This window comes from Artemia franciscana, chromosome 12, assembly GCF_032884065.1.
Source record: "Artemia franciscana chromosome 12, ASM3288406v1, whole genome shotgun sequence".
Lineage (NCBI taxonomy): Eukaryota > Metazoa > Arthropoda > Branchiopoda > Anostraca > Artemiidae > Artemia > Artemia franciscana.
Genome location: NC_088874.1, coordinates 32,164,155 through 32,188,588, shown reverse-complemented (window position 1 = coordinate 32,188,588; position 24,434 = coordinate 32,164,155). Strand labels below are relative to the sequence as shown.

Genomic DNA, 24,434 nt, shown 5'->3' with positions numbered 1-24,434 from the left:
ATAATTTTTAGTAGCCAGAAGTGAGAAAAATTTTCCCGGGATAGGAGCGTCAAATCCGAGCCCAATATTGCCAAGAGATCAATCCACAGTGCTACTACAGATTCAATAATATTTAGTAGCGAGAATTGAGAAAAATTTTCCCGGCATAAGAGCGTCAAAACCGAGTCCAATATTGCCAAGAGATCAATCCACAGTGCTACCACAGATTCAATAATTTTTAGTAGCGAGAATTGAGAAAAATTTTCCCGGGATAAGAGCGTCAAAACCGAGTCCAATATTGCCAAGAGATCAATCCACAGTGCTACCACAGATTCAATAATTTTTAGTAGCCAGAATTGAGAAAAGTTTTCCCGGGATAAGAGCGTCGTTACCACAGAACGGCCTTTCCAAAGAAAACCTTATCAATACAAAACTTCGGTAACAAAAACAATGACGTAAAAACATTCTATTTTACATTAAGTCAGGCATTGATTGAATAGAAAAATAAGAAACGGTAGGTCAAAACAGAAAAAAAGAGATTAAAACCTGAAATTAGTCTGCTGATGGTGTTGCCATATTTTACGTTAACCAATACAGTAGTAAAGTACCAGTAAGAGCTAAGATACGAAGATAGAGGTTCAAACTAAGATAATAATGATATAAGCCTACATTAAAATCCTACATTGAAATAGTAAAATGTATAAACCTACATCAAAATCCTACATCGAAATAGTAAAATGTATAAACCTACATCAAAATCCTACATCGAAATAGTAAAATGTATAAACCTATATCAAAATCCTACATCGAAATAGTAAACTGATATAAACCTACATCAAAATCCTTCATCGAAATAGTAAAATGATATGAACCTACATCAAATTCCTACATCGAAATAGTAAAATGATATAAACCTACATCAACATCCTACATAGAAATAGTAAAATGATATAAACTTCCATCAAAATAACGAGCTGTCTTAGCTAGGTGGTTGGCGAGCTAGGTTAGGAATCCTTTGTCCGAGGGGCACTGCTTCGATTCCTGTATTTTTTTTTACCTTTAAATGAACATTTTGGCTCTATATTCAAAGGCAGTCATAAGCAATGCACAGATAAAAACATAAAATGTAAAACAATAAAATACACAATCATTGAAACTAAAATAAAAATTAAAATAGCCTCCGAATTATTACTTCAAAGAGGTTCAACCAAGACTGAGGCTAAACAAGCTAGATAATAGACCACATTATATCTTAGATAATAGACTTGGTTTTAGAAAGCCAAGATCATAACTGAACAGCTAAATAGCTAAATTCCAAAAAGTTAAATGGCTATATTTATATTAGTTAATCTATATATATAAAACTAAGTTGTCTGTGTGTGTGTGTGTGTGTCTGTCGAGTGACGTCATGTTTGTGTGTCGACTGACGTCATGTTTTCGGCTGACGAAATTACAGACGGGACATCGAGACACAAATGACGACCGGGACACCGGCACATAGGGAATATAAATGACGACCGGGACACTCAAAGAGAAAGCGACCGGGACACAAGGAATGTTCGATTAGCAATCACCATCAACAAAGCACCGGGACACAAATGACGACCGGGACACAGGGAGTATAAATGACGACCAGGACATAAGTAAAAAAAACTAAAAAAACTAAAAAAAAGGTAAAAACTACAAAAAAACTAAAAAGAAAAAACAAACTAAAAACTAATAAAAAAACTAAAAAAGCTAAAAAACTAAGAAAACTAAAAAAGAAAAAAAAAGAAAAAAAGGAAAAAAATGAAAAATAAAGAAGAAAAAAACTAAAAAAATAAGATAAAAAAACTAAAAAGAAAAAAGAAAAAAAACTAAAAAAACTAAAAAAAAGTAAAAACCAAAAAAAACTAAAAAGAAAAAAGGGGAAAAATAAAAAAATTTATTTCATCATATACCATTTCAAAAACGAATGTATATACAGACCGGGACACCGGGATACAAATGACGACCGGGACACAGGGACACAACTACAACGGGGACGCCGGGGGGCACAGGGGGATATATAAATGACGACGGGGACACAGGGAATGTTCGATTAGCAATCACCATCAACAAAGCTCAAGGGCAATCATTAGAATCATGAGGTATAACTAAAAAAACTAAAAAAAAGGTAAAAAACTAAAAACTAAAAAAAGGACCAATTCAAAAACGAATGTATATACAGACCGGGACACCGGGACACAAATGACGACCGGGACACCGGGACACAAGGAATATAAATGACGCCCGGGACACTCAAAGAGAAATCACAGACTGGGACACCGGGACACAAATGACGACCGGGACACAGGGAATATAAATGACGACCGGGACACAGGGACACAACTACAACGGGGACGCCGGGGGCACAGGGGGATATATAAATGACGACGGCGACACCGGGAATGGTCGATTAGCAATCACCATCAACAAAGCTCAAGGGCAATCATTAGAATCATGAGGTACAGATCTGAATATGGATTGTTTTCCCATGGACCATTATATGTTGCATGTTCAAGAGTGGGTAAACCTGACAATCTTTTTATATGCACAGACAATGGGACAGCAAAGAATGTTGTATATTCGCAAGTTTTACGTAGTTAAAAACATATATATATATATACTAGCTGTTGGGTGGCGCTTCGCGCTACCCCAACACCTAGTTGGTGGGGCGCTTCGCGCCCCCCAAGCCCCCCCACGCGCGTAAGTCGTTACGCGCCATATTAGTTACGCGCCATTGTAGTTGTGTCCCTGTGTCCCATCTGTGAATATAGATAGATTTATATATGTGTTTCAAACTACGTAAAAATTGCGAATATACAACATTCTTGGCTTTCCCATTGTCTGTGCATATACAAAGCCGTATGTACTAATAATGACGTCATATGCAAACGCTCTTTTTACAATCGGCTGTTGCCATTGTAAGTTCATCAGTCATTTTAAAGTTAAACATTAATAGATTTCTACGTGAACGCATGTCTTAAATATCTTTAATGACGTCACCGTCATAACAAAAATGACGACAACCAACTTCATGACGTCAGTCAACACACAAACATGACGTCACCTGACAGACACATCCACAGACAACTTATCTATCTATATATATAAAAATGAGTTGTCTGTCTGTGTGTCTTTCTGTCAGGTGACGTCATGTTTCTGTGTCGACTGACGTCATGAAGTTAGTTGTCGTCATTTTTGCTATGACGGTGACGCCATTAAAGATATTTAAGACATATATGTTCACGTAGAAATCTATTAATGTTTAAGTTTAAAATGACTGATGAACTTACAATGGCAAAAGCCGATGAAGATGCTCAAAGAGTCTATGCCAAAAAACTTGCTGCTGATAGAGAAAGTCAGAAAAGAAAGCGTGCCGAGGAATCAAAAGAACAGCAAGGAAATGAATGCTTGCCTGAAAAATTCTAATTTATGGGCACACGTAAAAATATTAAAATTAACTACAAATATGCGTGTCCGATTGCAAAACGATGACTCTGGTCAAACATTTTCAGATCAATTGCTGGCAATTGGAAACGGAAAGCTCCCAGTAGACTCAATTTCAGGACGTATACAACTACCTGCTGATTTCTGTAATTTAGTGACGTCCAAAAATGAATTGATTGAAAAAGTATTTCCGAATATTCTAAAAAATTATAAAAATAATAAATGGCTAAGTGAAAGAGCGATTCTCGCACCCAAAAATATAGACGTCCACGAAATCAACAATATTGTTTTGACCAAGATTCGAGACCAGACAGTCCTTTACAAGTCAGTCGACACAGTTTTGGAACCAAATGAAGCGGTTAATTATCCATCTGAATTTTTAAAATCCATAGATCCTTCAGGGTTTCCACCACACGTGCTACAACTAAAAATAGGCGTACCAATAATACTTTTAAGAAATACCAACCCACCAAAGCTTTGCAATGGCACGCGACTTGCCGTAAAAAAACAATGGAAAACCTAATACAGGCCACAATCTTGACGGGGCCTTTTGAGGGTGAGGCTGTTCTTATTCCTCGCATTCCCATGATTCCAACGGATCTGCCTTTTCAATTTAAGCAATTCCCAATTCGATTAGCATTTGCAATCACCATTAACAAAGCTCAAGGTCAATCATTAGAAAAATGTGGTATAGATCTTAATACTGATTGTTTTTCCCATGGACAATTGTACGTTGCATGTTAGAGGGTCGGTAAACCTGACAATCTATTTATATGCAGCGACAATTGGACAGCGAAGAAGGTTGTATATTCGCAAGTTTTACGCAGTTAATTTGTATTGTATCTATCTATCTATCTATCTACATAAAAACGAGTTGTGTGTATGCATGTTTGTTTGTTTGTAAAAAGAGCGTTTGCATATGACGTCATTATTAGTACATACGGCTTTGTATATGCACAGAGAATGGGAAAGCCAAGAATGTTGTATATTCGCAATTTTTACGTAGTTTGAAACACATATATAAATCTATCTATATTCACAGGTGGGACACAGGGACACAACTACAATGGCGCGTAACTAATATGGCGCGTAACGACTTACGCGCGCGGGGGGGCTTGGGGGGCGCGAAGCGCCCCACCAACTAGGTGTTGGGGTGGCGCGAAGCGCCACCCCAACACCTAGTTTATATATATATATATATATATATATATATATATATATATCTATATATATAAAAATAAGTTGTCTGTGGATCTGTGGATCTGTGGATCAGGTGACGTCATGTTTCGGCTGACGTCATGAAATTAGTTGCCATCATTTTTGCTTTGAAGGTGACGTCATTCAAGTTATATAAGACATATGTTCGCGTAGAATTCTATTAATGTTTAAGTTTACAATGACTGATGAAGATGCTCAAAGAGTCTATGCCAAAAAACTTGCTGCTGATAGAGAAAGTCAGAAAAGAAATCGTGCCGAGGAATCAAAAGAACAGCAAGGAAACAGGCTTGAGGCTAAAGAACGCAAAACCGCGCAGTTAGATGAAGATCCACCTGGACAGCGAGAGTCAAAACATATTAAAACTGAAAATGATAGCGATGATGATTGGGTTTGGGATTTTGACTTGGAAAAGGTCATCAATGACTACCAGATTTTAGTTAAAAAAACAAAGGTTCGGCGATATGTATTTCATAGTGAAGCTGAAAAATAAAGAAGAAAAAGAAAACTGAAAAAAGAGAAATTACAGACTGGGATACCGGGACACAAATGACGACCGGGACACAGGGAATATAAATGACGACCAGGACACAGGTATTTAAGAATATCGTTCAAAGACAAATTTTTAATTGTAAGAAGACCGTTGAAAGAGAAATTTCTAATTGTAAAATGACTGAAAAACCTACAATGGCAACGGTACCACCATCGAAGTAGATAACCAGTGGGTTTACGGCCAACCTACCATCTTCAAAGATACCACGATAGGAAGACTCTACACCGTTCACCCCAATCAACATGAATGCTTCTTTCTACGCCTGCTTTTGGTGAATGTACCCGGTCCGACATCCTTTGAGTATTTGAGAACTGTAAACGGTACTATACATGACACTTACCGTAGTGCATGCCAAGCTCTGAATTTATTGGAGAATGACCAACACTGGGATAACTGCATCAATGACGCGTGCGAAACGTCAACCCCAAGTCAAATTCGTACACTTGCTCTCCATCAGCTCCTACAGAGTTATGGGAAAAATATAAGTCAAAAATGTCCGAAGATATACTCCATCGAAAACAGTTAGAGACGTCAGAAATGACTTTTGATTTTACATCAGAAATTTATAACGACACTTTAGTTATTATAGAAGATTTGTGCGTACGTATGGCAAACAAACCTCTTCAGGATTTGGGAATGCCTTCACCTAACCGTATCGCTGCTGTTTCGACATGTGTAGAATTGGATCGTGAACAAAGTTACAGTACGAGTGATCTATTGTCGTATGTACAAAATAACATTTACAAGTTAACGTCGGAACAAAAAGACATTTATGATACGATAGACTCAATTTCAGGACGTATACAACTACCTGCTGATTTCTGTAGTTTAGTGACGTCCAAAAATGAATTGATTGAAAAAGTATTTCCGAATATTCTAAAAAATTATAAAAATAATAAATGGCTTTTAGTTATTATAGAAGATTTGTGCGTACGTATGGCAAACAAACCTCTTCAGGATTTGGGAATGCCTTCACCTAACCGTATCGCTGCTGTTTCGACATGTGTAGAATTGGATCGTGAACAAAGTTACAGTACGAGTGATCTATTGTCGTATGTACAAAATAACATTTACAAGTTAACGTCGGAACAAAAAGACATTTATGATACGATAGACTCAATTTCAGGACGTATACAACTACCTGCTGATTTCTGTAGTTTAGTGACGTCCAAAAATGAATTGATTGAAAAAGTATTTCCGAATATTCTAAAAAATTATAAAAATAATAAATGGCTAAGTGAAAGAGCGATTCTCGCACCCAAAAATATAGACGTCCACGAAATCAACAATATTGTTTTGACCAAGATTCGAGACCAGGCAGTCCTTTGCAAGTCAGTCGACACAGTTTTGGAACCAAATGAAGCGGTTAATTATCCATCTGAATTTTTGAATTCCATATATCTTTCAGGGTTTCCACCACACGTGCTACAACTAAAAATAGGCGACCCACCAAAGCTTTGCAATGGCACGCGACTTGCCGTAAAAAAAACAATGGAAAGCCTAATAAAGGCGACAATCTTGACAGGGCATTTTGAGGGTAAGGCTGTTCTTATTCCTCGCATTCCCATGATTCCAACGGATCTGCCTTTTCAATTTAAAAGATTGCAATTCCCAATTCGATTAGCATTTGCAATCACCATTAACAAAGCTCAAGGTCAATCATTAGAAAAATGTGGTATAGATCTTAATACTGATTGTTTTTCCCATGGACAATTGTACGTTGCATGTTCGAGGGTCGGTAAACCTGACAATCTATTTATATGCAGCGACAATTGGACAGCGAAGAATGTTGTATATTCGCAAGTTTTACGCAGTTAATTTGTATTGTATCCATCTATCTATCTATCTATATAAAAACGAGTTGTGTGTATGCATGTTTGTTTGTTTGTAAAAAGAGCGTTTGCATATGACGTCATTATTAGTGCATACGGCTTTGTATATGCACAGACAATGGGAAAGCCAAGAATGTTGTATATTCGCAATTTTTACGTAGTTTAACTCCTGCAGACGAAATGAATGCTTGCCTGAAAAATTCTAATTTATGGGCACACGTAAAAATATTAAAATTAACTACAAATATGCGTGTCCGATTGCAAAACGATGATTCTGGTCAAACATTTTCAGATCAATTGCTGGCAATTGGAAACGGAAAGCTTCCAGTAGTGGGAAAGCCAAAAATGTTGTATATTCGCAATTTTTACGTAGTTTGAAACACATATATAAATCTATCTATATTCACAGGTGGGACACAGGGACACAACTACAATGGCGCGTAACTAATATGGCGCGTAACGACTTACGCGCGCGGGGGGGCTTGGGGGGGCGCGAAGCGCCCCACCAACTAGGTGTTGGGGTGGCGCGAAGCGCCACCCCAACAGCTAGTATATATATATATATATATATATATACATATATATATTCACAGGTGGGACATAGGGACACAACTACAATGGCGCGTAACTAATATGGCGCGTAACGACTTACGCGCGCGGGGGGGCTTGGGGGGGGGAAGCGCCCCCAACAACTAGGTGTTGGGGTGGCGCGAAGCGCCACCCCAACAGCTAGTATTACAATAATTAAATATCAATTAATATAGGTATTAATTAGCATTATTATTAGTATTATAAACAGTAATAGTAAAAACGGCATAAACCTACATCAAAATCATCCATTACATCTTCATCGCTTAAAATTTCTTCTAAATCTTCCTGCTCAATGTCTTCAACCTCGGGAGTATCTTGTAGCCGCTGAATGGGTTCTTGGGTAATTTCTTCATCTCGAACGTTCTGAACAACTTCTTTTGATATCTCGGAGGTTAATACACCTTCAAATGATTTTGATTGAAAGTCAGCGCTTGACAGTGGCAAGGTAGCTGAAAAAGAATACATTTAGTTCAAACTAATTTAATTAGTTTTAAATTTTGTAATTAAAAAAACTAATTTTATAGGCGAGTTTTCTCTGTTATTAATTTTTTTTTTAACTTATATTTTTTATTATTTATATTTTTAAACTATTAATTATATTTTTTAATTTAGTTACAATTTATTTTTTAATGAAATTAAATTGAATTATAATTTATATTTTCAAATTATATGTTAAACATTTATATTTTTTGTTAAAATTTTATAAAATAAATTTATCAACTAAACAAATTCTAATATAATTAAAACAACTAATTTGATAACTTAATTAATTTAAACCTTTTCTTACATTCTCCTTAGGTCAACAAATATTCTCGAAGGAAGAAAGAAGTTAATAGCTTTAAGAGTAGCCTGTTTTTTGCTACTAAGGTTTTATATCTCTGATCTTATATTATCCTGTTCAAGTTTTCATCATTTGCTAGTCGAGATGCTAATCCGTGCATAAGATGGTTCCGTTATAAGAACAAAGCAGTTATGTGTACACATGGTTGCATAGATTTATCAATAAAGAATAAATATTTTCACTTTGATTCTAGCTCAGTATCGGTTTAGTAAACCGATAATCCTTTACGCGCTAATCCGTGCGTAAGATGATTCCGTTATAAGAACAATGCAGTTATGTGAGCACATGGTTGCATAGATTGATCAATAAAGAATAAATATTTGCACTTTGATTCTAGCTCAGTATCGGTTTAGTAAACCGATAATCCGTTACGCGCTAATCCGTGCGTAAGATGATTCCGTTATAAGAACAATGCAGTTGTGTGAGCACATGGTTGCATAGATTGACCAATAAAGAATAAATATTTGCACTTTGATTCTAGTTCAGTATCGGTTTAGTAAACCGATAATCCGTTACGCGCTAATCCGTGCGTAAGATGATTCCGTTATAAGAACAATGCAGTTATGTGAGCACATGGTTGCATAGATTGATCAATAAAGAATAAATATTTGCACTTTGATTCTAGCTCAGTATCGGTTTAGTGAACCGATAATCCGTTACGCGCTAATCCGTGCGTAAGATGATTCCGTTATAAGAATAATGCAGTTATGTGAACACATGGTTGCATAGATTGATCAATAAAGAATAAATATTTGCAGTTTGGTTCTAGTTGAGTATCGGTTTAGTGAACCGATAATCCGTTACGCGCTAATCCGTGCATAAGATGGTTCCGTTATAAGAACAATGCAGTTATGTGAACACATGGTTGCATAGATTTATCAATAAAGAATAAATATTTGCACTTTGATTCTAGCTCAGTATCGGTTTAGTGAACCGATAATCCGTTACGCGCTAATCCGTGCATAAGATGGTTCCGTTATAAGAACAATGCAGTTATGTGAACACATGGTTGCATAGATTGATCAATAAAGAATAAATATTTGCACTTTGATTCTAGCTCAGTATCGGTTTAGTGAACCGATAATCCGTTACGCGCTAATCCGTGCGTAAGATGATTCCGTTATAAGAACAATGCAGTTATGTGAACACATGGTTGCATAGATTGACCAATAAAGAATAAATATTTGCAGTTTGGTTCTAGTTCAGTATCGGTTAAGCAAAGATAAGATAAAGTCTATAAAAAAAGAATGCTATTCATATAATAATATTACTTAAAATTATATTAATACTAATATTATTTCATATAGAATAATAACATTTTTACTATAATACTAATAAGGAAATAACAATAAGTATAATACCAATTGTTTCTCCTTGGAAAATGGTATCTCTTTCTCTTTGTGAATAAAGTTTATAAACTCATTTCAGGGGCCTGGGCCTGTATTCTCTGGCATCTGTTGCCCCCTATGATCCCCAAGACCTGTAAGTATTAATACAAAATATCAAAACTTACAATACAATACAGGGTTATTAAAAGTAAAACAAATAAAAACAGCCCTAGCATCATTACTTAAAAGAAGTTCAGCCAAGACTGAAAAAAAAACTCTAAATAAGGCAATTCATTAATATAAAACATGTTACTGATTTGCTTATATTCACATATGATTTGTTGATGACGGCTCGTAGATATAGAGCCGAAACATTCATTAAGAATTTTGTTTCACTGTCTTAAAAATAATCTCGTCGTTTTACGTTTTGTTATTTGTATAACTAGTGGGATATAAAAATACTAATGAGTAAAATGTAGAATTTACAGTTGGAAAGATGGAGGGGCTGTGGGATATAAAAATGTAAATAAGCACAATATAGAATTTAGAATGGGAAAGAAGGTGGGACTGTGGGATATAAAAATTTTAATGAAAAATATAGAATTTAGAATGGGAAAGAAGGAGGGGCTGTGGGATATAAAAATGTAAATGAGTAAAATATAAAATTTAGAATGGGAAAGAAGGAGGGGCTGTGGGATATAAAATGTAAAATATAAAATTTAGAATGGAAAAGAAGAAGAGGATGTGGGATATAAAAATACAAATGAGTAAAATATAGAATATAGAAAGGGAAAGATAGAGGGGCTGTGGGATATAAAAAAAATACATAAGTAAAATATAGAATTTAGAATGGGAAAGAAGGAGGGGCTATGGGATATAAAATGTATATGAGTAAAATATAGAATTAAGATTTAGAAAGATAGAGGGGCTGTGGGATATAAAGATGTAAATGAGTAAACTATAGAATTTAGAAAGGGAAGGGAGGGGCTGGGCTCTAGGGCAAATAACGACATCCAAAACAAAATTGAATTCTGGACACGCATGTAACCACTTTTAGCTTAGTTCTGACAGAGCACGAATATTGCTTCGCCGACCGACGATTGCAGTGTCGAGCCACAAAAAGTCCTTCCAAAGCGGAAAAAAATCGCTCCGTCAGGCTTCAACTTGAAGTTGAAAAAAATCGTGTAGTGTGGCAACATTTTTGAGAAAAATAGAGAACAGATGTTGAAAAATTGTCAACAAGCATTGGATCATGTCCTGTATTGCATGGTATACGCTGCAAAGGATACAAGGGCATGGGAATAAAAGAAAATGCACGGAAGGAGGTGGCAAAAAATACTTGATGAATCGGTTAAAATGTGTTTGGTGTTTGTTCAATCTTTGAAATGAGTACACTAGATCTTAATAAATAAAAGGAAAAAAATATCACGAGCTATTTGCTGAAAATCCCCTATTCCCTCCGTTTACGTTAGTATATATTGTAAGGTTACGTCTGGCCCATAGAATATTAATAATATAATACAGATCCTTCAACCAAAGCTGAAAAAAAATTGCCTTCAATGCAATTGCCAAGCGATTTTCGTTTCGTCCCGGCGGACTAATTTTTCACAAGCAAGTTCTTTGTCACGATCTGTCCGAACTTAGCTTTAGACCGTGGCAAAAGTTAGTTTTACCACAACATCGGCAAGAATGACCTAACCACGTCTCGGAGAATGGTAAGATTTACAGCAATTTAGTCCAAAGACGACTCTAAATTAATTGTCAAGTGTTATTAAAACAAACAGGGATTTATTTCTTTTTGACTTTAAGAGATATAAATCTTGTGATTTTAGTGGATGTTAGAGTCAGTGGTACTGAAGAATTCTTTTCTTCATTCTTATTCTTTGGCTTGCGATTTTGATAAACTAAAAGTTCTAAAGCCAAACTGACCAGCCATGATAAAACAAAATCTAGAAACGACACCCAAATTTATGAGTAGTGGGAAGGAAAAGAAGAGAAAAATAGACGAGCCAACAAGTACTCTTTTTAGTTCGGTTCTAGAGGAGAATTTTATCAACAGATCCCCGGTTTACCCATGGATCTCTAAGTCCTATTCTTGCTAACATCTTCTTGGATTCTATCGAAATGGCCACTATTTAGTGTTTTTGTCTGGTTCCTTGTTTCTGGGGTAGGTTTATGGACAACATTTTACACTTTTGGGATTATGGATTTGAGTCCCTAAATCTGTTTCTTGACCATTTAAACAGGTTTAAAAAAAAAAATTTGACAGATAAAAATATGAAGACATGTTTAACAGATAAAATATTAAGGGAAGTATTATCCGAGATGCAATTAGGTACCCCGCTTTACCTGTGGGAAGCCTGACAGACACATCTGTTTGAATATTTCGATTTTCTTCCTCCTCACTTTCCATAGCATGCTTTCTATAGTTTCTCTCATGGGCTTTTTCAACCAAATCCACGGAAGCCTCCGTTTCCGCTACTTCTTCTGCTGGTAGTTGTTCAACAGTTGCTACCATTACTTGTTCCTGTTCAGATTCAACCATTTGAGTTGTGGAACTTACGACAGGTGGCTCTGACTCCGCATAGGTAGGGACTTCTTTTCCATACACGGCAAGCGTTACAATAGAGTATTTGCCACTTATGACTAATCCATCAACAAAGTTCTAGAATAAAAATTAATTGTCAAGACTAGACATTTTTTTTTTTACTAAATCAGGAGAAAAACAGAAAGAACAATAAAAAATCATAGCAAATCATTTTCTTACTTGCTGGGGACATATTAAAAGAGGAGTACAAAGATGAAAAATGAAAAAAGAAAGGCAAATACAATACTAACAAAACACAAATTCGTGAAGAAAAAAAGAATGAGGACAATAAACAGCCAGTGAAAAAAATTGAAAATTATGCAAATATTTCGGACAAGACATCCACTTGACCGTCCTCAGTGCAAAGTAAACTGATAAAATTATTAAAAAAGCCAAACCGTAAAACAAAACACAAAACTAAGGTTTGTTTTAAGGTTTTTTTTTAATGGTTTTATAAGTTCATTCTGCACTGAGGACGGTCAAGCGGAGATCTTGACTGAACTATTTGCAATTTTCAATTTTTTTACTGGCTGTTTATTGTCCTCGTTCTACTTTTCTTCACGATTTGGTTTTTTTTTCATGATTAGCCAGTGTGGTCTCAGAAATTATTTCAATACAATACTAGCTAAAAAGCCAAAGAGACCGGGAACTTTCGAAAGTTGGATCTTCGGAGATTCATACCTCCGATGTAAAGATACGGAATAAGATAGAAGAAGGTAGAATAACAGAAATAGAAGATAAGGGTAGAAAACTACTATCGCCACTTACAATATATCTGGTGGCTTCACTGAAAAAGTAAAAAAAAAAGAAAAATGAATATCGGTTATTTGGCAGGATTTATCTCCAATACATCAAATTTAAAGCCGAAACGGTGCTTGTTAATTATTCAGGACAGACTCAAGAATTTTGCTCGGTAAGACCTGACCAAAACTGGTTTTCCTCTCTGCAATTGGTAATAGTTTGCTTACTTTTAGTGAAAAACTACGATGTAGGTATATTTTAGTTAAATATATAATAAATAGAGGTGATTAGGGGTTGGATGTTTAATATAATGCGTTCTGGGCGGCCTGCTTTCCATAGTTTTCTGCCGTCGTTCCCATAATTTTGTTAATAAAACATTATATTTTCATCACATTTTGATATATTTCATTAGGATTAACCTAACTTTACTTCTTGGGTGTGTTCTGAATATTAAACAATTACCACAGAAATTTCTCTTTAAGGGATTGCCAGGCAGAATTTTTTACTTTCAAGAGTTATTTCAAGTCAAAAATCCAGCCCATACAATGCAAGATTTATTTTTGACTTTTCTATCAGAAACCCAGATCGCATTTTCGGGTCGATAAATACACACACACAAAAGGTCAATATAATAAGGTTAGTCAGTAAAAAAAAAAGAAATTTTCAAAATGTCAAAAAAGTCAGAAAACTGTTTTAATACATTTATCAAAAACAATTAAAACTCGCAGGATTAAAAGAGGATAAACCAAATAAAAACACAAGTGTAAAATTAAGTCTCGTTACTCCAATGTACAAAACACAATTTAGAAAAAAAAAGAGAAAGAGAGAGACTATAAAAAGAAAGCATAAAATTCATGAAAAAAAAAACAAACACGAAACAACTGGAAGATGAAATGAGAGTGAGTGAAGGTCACTTATTTAACATACCATCTCCATACGGGGCAAAATTCTTCTATATTTTTCAGGAGAAAGGTTTTTAGTCGCAAGAAGGGAGATTTTTGTTGCAGTAGAACGAGGGAGGTTAGTTCGGAAGGGGAGAGACTGACATGGGAAAAGAGACTTTGTACATGGGTTATGGAGGGAATTGTCGTCGAAACACAAGGAAATTTTTATTCTCCTTTCCTTGAGGGTGACCAGGTTCGCTCTCCAAAAAAGGGAGACATAAGGGACTTTACTCTCACTGAATATAATTCTTAGGCATCTTTTCTGGATTGCCCGTATAAAGCAGGTCTAACTTAGCTTGAGGAAATCTTGTTAGGTTAAATAGGCTAAATGACTTTACGCTGGTAGGCCTACTGGGAGCAAAATTATGCTTTCTCTGCTTTCTTCTATGCTTTCTTATCCCTGAATTTTGAAGTGCCTAAAATTGATTAGGTTTGTGAAAAAAAAGTCGCCAAACACCAGATGGTGATGGTGGTTTTTCTTTTTGATATTAGGGCAATTTCCACTCTCATAATTTTCCTATCCTCTTTGATTTTCACCAAAATTTCTATAAAGACAAATCTACGTATATAATTGCTTCATGTCAATTATTCTCAGCCAATAAATGTTTTTCACTTCTGAGAATCACTCTGAATTAATAAAGCAGTACCTACAGCTAGGCAAGTATACATACACATATCTCATTATATACACAGTCAGGAGGTTTAATTAAAGTGCTGGCGAATTTTATCAGTAGTTTTGATCTCAATTTTGACTGTATAGTTTTTTAGGCCAGACTTATCTTAAGAAAACCTTGGAAGGTTAGACAGGCTAGTAAACTTTAAGCTGGTAGGTCTACTGGGGACAAAATTCTGCTTTCTTCGCCCACTCTCGCATGTTAGGCCTAAAAGAGAAGCATGCAGCAGTTTGGTATAAGGGTGTCCGTCTTACCATCATCTAAGTACCATGTTCACTTCTGGGGCATTTTATGACCAAATACTTTATTGATTATATCTATAATGCTCACAAAAGTTTTTTGTTTAATAAGAGCGAAGCTAAAGATGGAAAAGTCACGCCAGGTACGCCATCTAGTGTTTCTATAACTAGAACGGTAGATGACGCTGATTTTTCTGTTCAGCACCAGCAGTCGTTTCTACTCTCGAAGGCGCTAAGTAGACAGGTCAGCGGACGAAAAGTACCAATATTAAGTACCTCTTTTCTAAGAGGTATTTAATACCTCTTTTCCTACTCAGTAACATGAGTAGGAAAGAAAATAGTGATGGCTAGACTGCTGCAATTTGTAGGTATAACAATAAACCAATAAATATAAACATATAAAAACATATAAAAAATAACCAATAAAGTATTTGGTCATAAAATGAATAGGATAAAAAAACATGTTGTAGCACAGTGGATTGATGCTCTGTTTGGCAATACAGAGCACCTGGGTTCGATCCCCGCTGCAGCAAGGTTGGACGACAAGCTTGCTATTTGTCCATGTAAAAAACACTCAGCAACAGAAATGTCGACTCGACGCCCTATGGCTCAAGAGGATCCTTATCCGCCCATAAGTTAACATGATACCCACATGATGATAAGACGGCCAACCTTATTGATTATGCTATTGTGAATCAAAGACTGGCAGGACCAAAACAAGAAACTTGAGCATATCAGAGTGCTGTTATTTATGTTAAAATTAAAGGTCACCATCCATTAGTGTCTAAGAGTTAATCTAAATCTGAAATTTAGGAAAGGTAACTACATTCCAAAAAGTTTGATATTGGTAGCCATGATGAAAATTTGAGGGAAACTTTCGAGGAACAACTGGAAGATCTAAGATTTAGCAATGTAGAATATTGATGGAATAATTTTAGGAAAATAGTTCGTGAATTCAATGTTGTCTTAGGAAGGAAAGTTAGAAACACAGCTAGGAATATTAGTGAACACGGAACTTGTATGATATTGCCCCAACAACTCAAGTTGTTCATCCATTGACGCATTGTAGAACATTTGTTTTGTTAGATTCTTTCATCTTAGCATGAGACAAGACAAAGAAGTGACAGAGTAGATGGGAATGCTTTGGGCTATATATTTTCAAATATTTGGACATTGCAAAGTTAGAAAACAATTCTTACTTCATAATATGCGGAATAATTGTACCTAACACATTAGGCATGCAGACGCGCTATACTTTACCCCCACTCTATCCCCCCTACTTTGCAAATATAGCATTATATTTTTATCATACTTAGGTGTGTTTCATTAGGATTGAACGTCAGAGAAACAGGTTCTGGTTAGATGAAGAATATTAGATCGGGACTGTATCATACAAGTACCGTGAAACCACTTAAGAATTGGTAGAAAAGAGGAGGTGTTGGTACGAAAGGGATTTAAGGAAAAGAATTTAATGATATGAGAGTAAAAGGAATGAGAGGAAAGTAGAGAAAGTATTAGAATGCAGCAGGAGGAATGAGGTGGAAGTTATGGATAAAATTGCCAAGAATTTGGAAGATGTTGTTAGACGGCATGATAGCAAAATACTGTACAGGCATGCTAATAAATTGAGAAGGAGTAGTCAATCTGGACTTGTCCCAGTTAAACTTGACCGGAGTAACGGTGCCTCAATTAGGAGCAAGGAAAATGCTAAAGAGAGATGGACAGAACATTTTGAGAATGTGTAAAGCGTGATAAAGTTACACAAAATGATATAGCAAAGGATGAAAAGGTTCTTATCCTTTTCCTTCACTTCAATTTGGAAGTGAAGGAAGATTGATTTTGCGAGGAATAATTTGTGACAGAAATAAAAGGATATAAACACGAAGACTTCGCGTGCTAATAGGGTGGAGGGAATGAAAAAGCGTGGTTGTGAAGTAAGGGAAAAACTACTGAGGATTATGAGTACGATTTCCGAAAAAGAGAAAGTACCTACCGATCTTGTTTTCGAAATACTCAAGTATTAGCTTTTGCAATTCGGAATTATTGTTGTTCAACTGAACCTGGATGAAGGTTACTATTTACAAATTAGTGTCTACTGGGAACTTTTTGTCTCTGGATATTTTAGTTGAAAATGTCTTTTTTAAGTTTCTCTACTGAAGGCCTTGGTTCACTCTTTACTAGGTTGCAGCTACTGCTGCAACCATGACCTTAGACTCCGAATCCCTTTATGCTACATCTTACTCTTCGTTTGAGCTTAGGTGCAGCGGACACTCGGTCATCCACCACCTCGCATTGCCCTTCCCCCAAGGGTCTGCCCTGTGTGAACCTATGGACAGGAACATATGCAGAATTTATGTCAGGGGGATTTAACAGATTAATTTTTCATTGGGGGAGGGGAGATGGTTTACCAGTTTTTGTTTGGGGGAGGGGGTGGTAGGCGGTTTCAGAATCTTTCAAATTGCATTTCACTACCAATTTATGAGTCGGGGAATATTTTGGAATCAGATAAGTTCGAGCCCAAACCCCCCCCCCCTGGAAAATAAATAAAGGATGAATAAAGAAAGTTCTGGTTGAAGGGAATTAGTGTCCTTTTGTACAATGTAAGTATGTACATAAGCCAAAGAGCAGGGTCAAAGGCAGAGGCAGTAGCTTCAGTTGTTTGGGGGGGGGAGGGATTTATCGCTCCGAAATTTATTCTCTCCGGGAGTTTCACTGGAAAAATTGAAAGAAGCAACAAAATTTCCCACATAGATTTTGAGAAACACATTTCGCCACCACACATTTTCGTGAAATGACGTCATAGACAGAAGATGAGATTAGAGGCCGGTATGCATTCACGATACACAAAATGCAACCACTTGACCCCTGGTGCTGAAAAGATAACTTATTGTAGGATGCATGATGATGCCAAATTTTCTGGGAAACGTGTCCAAATTTTGGAGCTGGGCCGAGGTGTGACAAGCAAAGCGACCGCTTCTCTGGTGAGAAACGGTGCTTCTCACGTAGTGATTATAATTAATATTTTAGTCAACATTCTAGAAGGGAGTTGAATTAAAAGTCGGTGTAATAAGTTTAATCGAATAGAAAGTAATTAGAACTCTGTTTATAGATTATTGTAATTGATAGATAGCGGCGCTGTGGGTTTGATCTCAGCTGGGTAATACGGGATCCAGAATCCAAAGTCAGCAGCAGAAACACATTCCAGGACTCGGAAATTGATTCCGGTGATGAGATTATGCGAAAGCATCTCTATATTATTCCAAACAAGAAGAAGAAGATGTGTAAGAACGGTCCTGCAGTGGATTGATCTCAGCTTTGTAATACGAGATCCAGAATTCGAATTCAGCAGCAGCAACACATTCCAGGGCCCGGATATTGATCCCGGAGATGAAATTATTCGAAAGCATCTTTATATTATTCCAAACAAAAAGGAGAAGATGTGTAAGAATGGTCCTGTGGTGGCGCAGTGGGATTGATCTCAGCTTGGCAATACGGGATCCAGAATTCTAAGTCAGCTGCAGCTACACATTCCAGGGCCTGGAAATTGATTCCGGTGATGAAAGCATCTCTATTCCAAACAAGAAGAAGAAGATGTGTACGAATGGTCCTGCAGTGGATTGATCTCAGCTTTGTAATACGAGATCCAGAATTCAGGCTGTAGGAGGAAGTCCCAGGAGCCCAAGTCTCAGATGGCCCCAACGTAGAATTTTCAATTTTGTACTGCCTAGATTTACCTTATGATTTTTTTCCAGTTTAGGTGTGATCAAGGTTTGTTTTATTTCGCATTTTATTATTTTTATTTTTTCTTCCCTGTGAAAAGAGAGCTTGACAATGTTACAACAAGACACGCAGTATAATTCCAATAATGTAAAATAAACATCAGATAATTACTGTGTGTTTTGTGTTTGGAGGAACCCACCCCAAAATCCAAACGTACATTGAACACTCTTAAGATGCTTGAAAGGCAAAATTTTCACATAACTTAGCCAATTCTCTTTGTCCCCCCCCCCAATTCCGGGTCCTCAGTCTGTGACGTCAGTTTAAAAAATGTGGGAATGAGGGGTGGAATGTATTTTTCAAACTCTAGGGGGCTAGTTTTCTTTTTTTTCAATGAAAACACGAAAAAGCTGTGTTTTTCAGTAAAAAAGAATACCAAAGAAATGTAATATTTCAGATCTATGGGAAGGGGGTAGAAATATAACTTAGCTTTTAACTTTTATTTACATAATACACAAAAATATAAACTACTAGCTGTTGGGGTGGCGCTTCGCGCCACCCCAACACCTAGTTGGTGGGGGCAGTTCGCGCCCCCCCCAAGCCCCCCCGCGCGCGTAAGTAGTTACGCGCCATATTAGTTACACGCCATATATATATATATATATATATATATATATATATATATATATATATATATATATATATATATATATATATATATATATATATATATATATATATATATATATATACTTGCGAATATACAACATTCTTTGCTGTCCCATTGTCTGTCCATATAATTAAATTGTCAGGTTTACCGACTCTTGAACATGCAACATATAATTGTGCATGGGAAAACAATCCGTATTCAGATCTATACCTCATGATTCTAATGATTGCACTTAAACTTTGTTGATGGTGATTGCTAATCGACCATTCCCTGTGTCGCCGTCGTCATTTATATATCCCCCTGTGCCCCCCGGCGTTCCCGTTGTAGTTGTGTCCCTGTATCCCGGTCGTCATTTATATTCCCTGTGTCCCGGTCGTCATTTCTGTCCCGCTGTCCCAGTCTGTAATTTCTCTTTGAGTGTCCCGGTCGTCATTTATATTCCATGTGTCCCGGTGTCCCGGTCGTCATTTGTGTCCCGGTCTACATTCGTTTTTGAATTGGTCTTTTTTTTAGTTTTTAGTTTTTACCTTTTTTTTAGTTCTAATCGAACATTTCCTGTGTCCCCGTCGTCATTTATATATCCCCCCGTACCCCCCGGCGTCCCCGTTGTAGTTGTGTCCCTGTGTCCCGGTCATCATTTATATTCCCTGTGTCCCGGTCGTCATTTGTATCCCGGTGTCCCGGTCTGTATAAACATTCGTTTTTGAATTGGTATATGATGAAATAAATTTTTGTGTTTTCCCCCTTTTTTTCTTTTTAGTTTTTTTTGGTTTTTACTTTTTTTAGTTTTTTTTCTTTTTTCTTTTTAGTTTTTTTTGTAGTTTTTACCTTTTTAGTTTTTTTTATTTTTATTTTTTTAGTTTTGGTTTTCTCCTTTTTTTTCTTTTTTAGTTTTTTTTAGTTTTTTAGCTTTTTTATTAGTTTTTAGTTTTTTTTTTTCTTTTTATTTTTTGTAGTTTTTTACCTTTTTTTTAGTTTTTTTTAGTTTTTTTTTACTTATGTCCTAGTCGTCATTTATACTCCCTGTGTCCCGGTCGTCATTTGTGTCCCGGTGCTTTGTTGATGGGGATTGCTAATCGAACATTCCTTGTGTCCCGGTCACTTTCTCTTTGAGTGTCCTGATCGTCATTTATATTCTCTATGTCCCGGTCGTCATTTGTGTCCCGGTCTGTAATTTCGTCAGTCGAAAACATGACGTCAGTCGACACAAACATGACGTCACTCGACAGACCCACACACAGACAACTTATTTTTATATATATAGATTACAGATATAAATCGCTACGCTAGGGAAAAATTTAAATTTTGCTAATGCGTAGCGATTAACTACATAAACATTCTTAAAGACATCCTCAATAAAAAATAATAAAAACTACACAAATGTTCCAAGAAGCATCCTATACTAATTAAAATAATAACGAAAGGAAAAAAGACAATCACCTTCTCTCGAACACCCCCAGGGTAACAACCCTTATCCAAATACAACTCCTCTCCCCCACCCAACCCCTTCAACCCCCTCCTCCCTCAAGCTCTATAACCCACTCCAATACCCCCCCCCAAAAAAAAAAGAAAAGAAAAAAAGGACTAATTCCCCAACAAATACTCTTTTAATCTTTTTTTTAAAAGGTGTTCAGCCTCCCTACCACTCACAGAAAGTGAATTCCATATATAGGGGCCAAGATACTTCATAGTAATACATTTATGTTTACGTGCCCTGCACTCAAAAGTTTCAAGAAATCATAGGCTATAGCGTACATCCCAAACATTATGATTGCTGGAGAGGAAAATATTCCCTATCTATCTCCTGCTTTTTGTCAGCAAAAGCTGACTCACTGGGCACTATCCTCCTTGCCTTCTCTTACGGCCTAGTTTCACCCTTCAATGGCCCTATTATTAAAGCCGTGTTATTTAATATCCATTGTTTTCTTAAAGAATACCCGAACTTGAATCGTAAAAAATCATAAAATACTAAATATTTATCGTGTGAAAAATGTCGTATATCTTATTGATTTCGGGGTTTCTGAATATTTTTTCGTCTAGTACCTTTTAAGTTTATATATAAAGCTCCCTAACTCGAATATGACCCCCACGAATCCCTTAATAGTCCACGAGGTAGGAGAGGGGACGATCTATAAGTGAGTCAGGTGACCCAAATAAGTCGAAAGGATTTAAAATTGTTAATACAACTTTATTTGTACTATTTTATTATACAATTTATATACAATTAAAACTTATTGTACAATTTAATTTTATTTTATTATATACAATTTAGTAAGAAATAATTAAATATCCATTCTGATTTGTCGCAGTCTGGATTGTTACTTATCTTCCCCGCTATATCACCTTGCTTAGAAGCTGACGTCTCGACTGAATTTTGGTTTCAAAAATGGATTAGAAAATATTAATTTCTTTTTTTATCCTTTGCTTTCTCTCATTGTGCTCTCTTTTCATTTGTGGTTTTATAGTTCCTTATCTTACAAATTTAATCACTAGACATCTTACCTGTCATTAGGACCACGGCCGTAATTTTGTGCAATTCTTTTGGGAGGGGGAGGGAAATACTAGCCAATTTTCCCGAGTCAAGTGAAAAGGACCAAATGAAAAATTAGCCGTAAAATACCACAAAGCCAAACGCGTACTAAGAAAACTTATCTATTTCTGTGGACCAGAGGCATAATTTGCTATGGGGCAGGAGAGAGGCTAGCTCCAGACCCCAGTCCCCCCCAGCATAGCTGAAAATTAATTTGTTTGAAAATCATCTAAAAACCAAGATACGCCTCCATAGTTCAAGCATCCACAGAAACGGGTCAGTTTTTTTTAGTAAATTTTTGCCTCTGTAGTATTATATGGATCACTTTCAGTTTTCACTGTCGTTTCCGCCAGATTTCGGAAAATTGGCTCCAGCTTTGACCCCCCCCCAGGATTAAATCACGCCACTGCTGCAGATGCTTGAATTATGTAGGCTATCTCAGTTTCGACAAGATTTTTCGAAGACGTTAATTTGGAGATGGGGAGGAGGCAAATTGGCCCTTGCCTTTTAGAAAATTACGCCACTGATTAGGACCATATTTACCATTAATTGAATTTTCTTAAAACATGCCCAAGCTCTGCATCGTGACAGATCATCACTTATTAAATTCTAATTATCTTTCAATCCCATATGGTCTAGTGGCTAGGATAGCTGGCTTTCACCCAGCAGGCCCGGGTTCGATTCCCGGTATGGGAAAACTTTTTTGCTTTCTTTAATATACATAATGTCATGAGCAATCTTGTTATAATGAGATGAGAAGCAGACCAGAAAGACCCATTGCTAGTGTCGGGGAATGTCTTAATTAAACGATATATCAATATGACTTTTGATATTCGATATATCGATTTCGATATTTCTGATCAATTTTTTAATCATATTAAACTTGGGTTTGGCAAAATTTAATAACAAAATTTGCAAATAAAGAGTATCTTGCACATTTTAATTTGAACTTTAATTGTATATTATTTATATATATAGATAAAATAAATAAACTTTCACTGCATGAGTGAACATTACAACATTCCTGATTTGGAATTACTCGGGCTCAGGATAAAGAAAACAAACTACAGGTTATTTTTGGCTATTCAAATCAGCAACATGTCAATATTTTCCCCTGATAATTGGTTATGCCTTTTAGTGATAAAATAAAAAAGCGTGTTTTTTCAACTGAAAGCAAGTAGCAACATTGAAACTTAAGAACAGAAACTTTCCCGTGTATAAGGGGGATAACCCCTACTCAATACCTCACTTCACGCCAAAGTTTCTTTTTGTATTTTAAAAATCTCCTGACTATAAATAAACGGCTCTTGTGTTTCAAGAGTTGTGCTTAAATAGTTGGGACAAAAAGTTAAAAATTAGCGTAAAGAGCGAAGTATTGAAGAGGGAGACCCACCCTCGTATATGGGGTAATTTCTGTTCGTTTTAATGTTTCTCCTTACTTTTAGTTGAAAAAAATCAGTTTTTTCATATCGTTTTTCAAATAATGCTGGAAAATACACCTTTTCTCTCCATGGAAAATCTACCCAGGGACATTTTTCCTTAGAAAGTTTCTCCCAAGTAAGATCCTGCTTCCCCCGTGTAATTCAATCCCTGCTGAAAATTCCCATAACAAATTTCTTTCGGCAATTCCGCCAGGAAAATTGTTTTTAACCTACTTTCGTTTGAAAAAAAAGACTTGTTTTTCTTTTGATTTTTAATGGTTTTTCAAATTATACCAGAAACCATCCCTCGTAAACAATTTTTCCTAGAAATTCTCCACACCAAATGTTTCAATGGAAGGTTTCTCTCGCGTAAAATTACCCATGGATAATTCCTCCTGCAGAAAATTACCACCCCCACGAAAATATCCACCAGACAACTTTAACTCCTTCGAAAATTTTACCTGGGCTATTTCCCAGGAATAAATTTAAAATTGAATTTGCAAAGAGAAAGTAGGTCAAATAAAATGAATTTCTTATAAGAATTCTCGTAAACTCCCCCGTGAATAGTTTCCCTTGGACGGGAAACTTCCCTCTTAATGGAAAATTCTCCCCATAGAAAATCTCCTGCAGAAAATTCCCCCCATAGAAAATCACCCACCCCCAAACAGGGCCATGTCATCACTAGAGACATGATTAATGACCTTTCAACTATGTTGACCAAAATGGCTATCTTAAAATGATGATCGGATGATTTTGGGGAAAAGAAGCGTGGCAGAGAGGGGAAATCTATTTGCCCTCCCATCATTTTGGTCACAGAACGGGAATCTAGAACTGTAATTTCCATTTGAGCAAGCCCTCTTCCGATCTTATATGACCATTGGCTCGATACGATCACCCTGGCAAAAAAAAAAAAAAAAAAAAACAGATATAATAAACACACATCCGTCATCTTTCTTCTGGCAAAAATTACAAAATTTCACATTTTTGCAGGTGGAAGGTAGATACCCTTATAGTATGCAATTTTTTTTATTAAGATTTTATTAAGGCGCAATTTTTATTAAGATGATTTGACTTTTAGGGGCATTCCCACTCTGTCTAAAA

At 36.2% G+C, this 24,434-nt stretch overlaps 1 protein-coding gene and 1 non-coding gene across 2 annotated transcripts in view; one reads left to right on the top strand and one right to left on the bottom strand.

Annotated features, from left to right (window-relative positions):
• The window catches only part of LOC136033990 (protein virilizer homolog), a 116,130-nt gene that overhangs the window by 72,881 nt on the left and 18,815 nt on the right, over positions 1-24,434 (bottom strand). Inside the window, exons 4-5 of the mRNA XM_065715025.1 lie at positions 12,160-12,475; positions 7,876-8,090 (exon numbers count right to left, since the gene is read on the bottom strand). Of these exons, the coding sequence (XP_065571097.1) occupies positions 7,876-8,090; positions 12,160-12,475 (531 nt within the window). The remainder of the gene's footprint in view (positions 1-7,875; positions 8,091-12,159; positions 12,476-24,434) is intronic.
• Trnae-uuc (transfer RNA glutamic acid (anticodon UUC)) lies at positions 22,537-22,608 on the top strand. The gene has a single exon. It is a non-coding gene; the product is annotated as a tRNA-Glu (tRNA).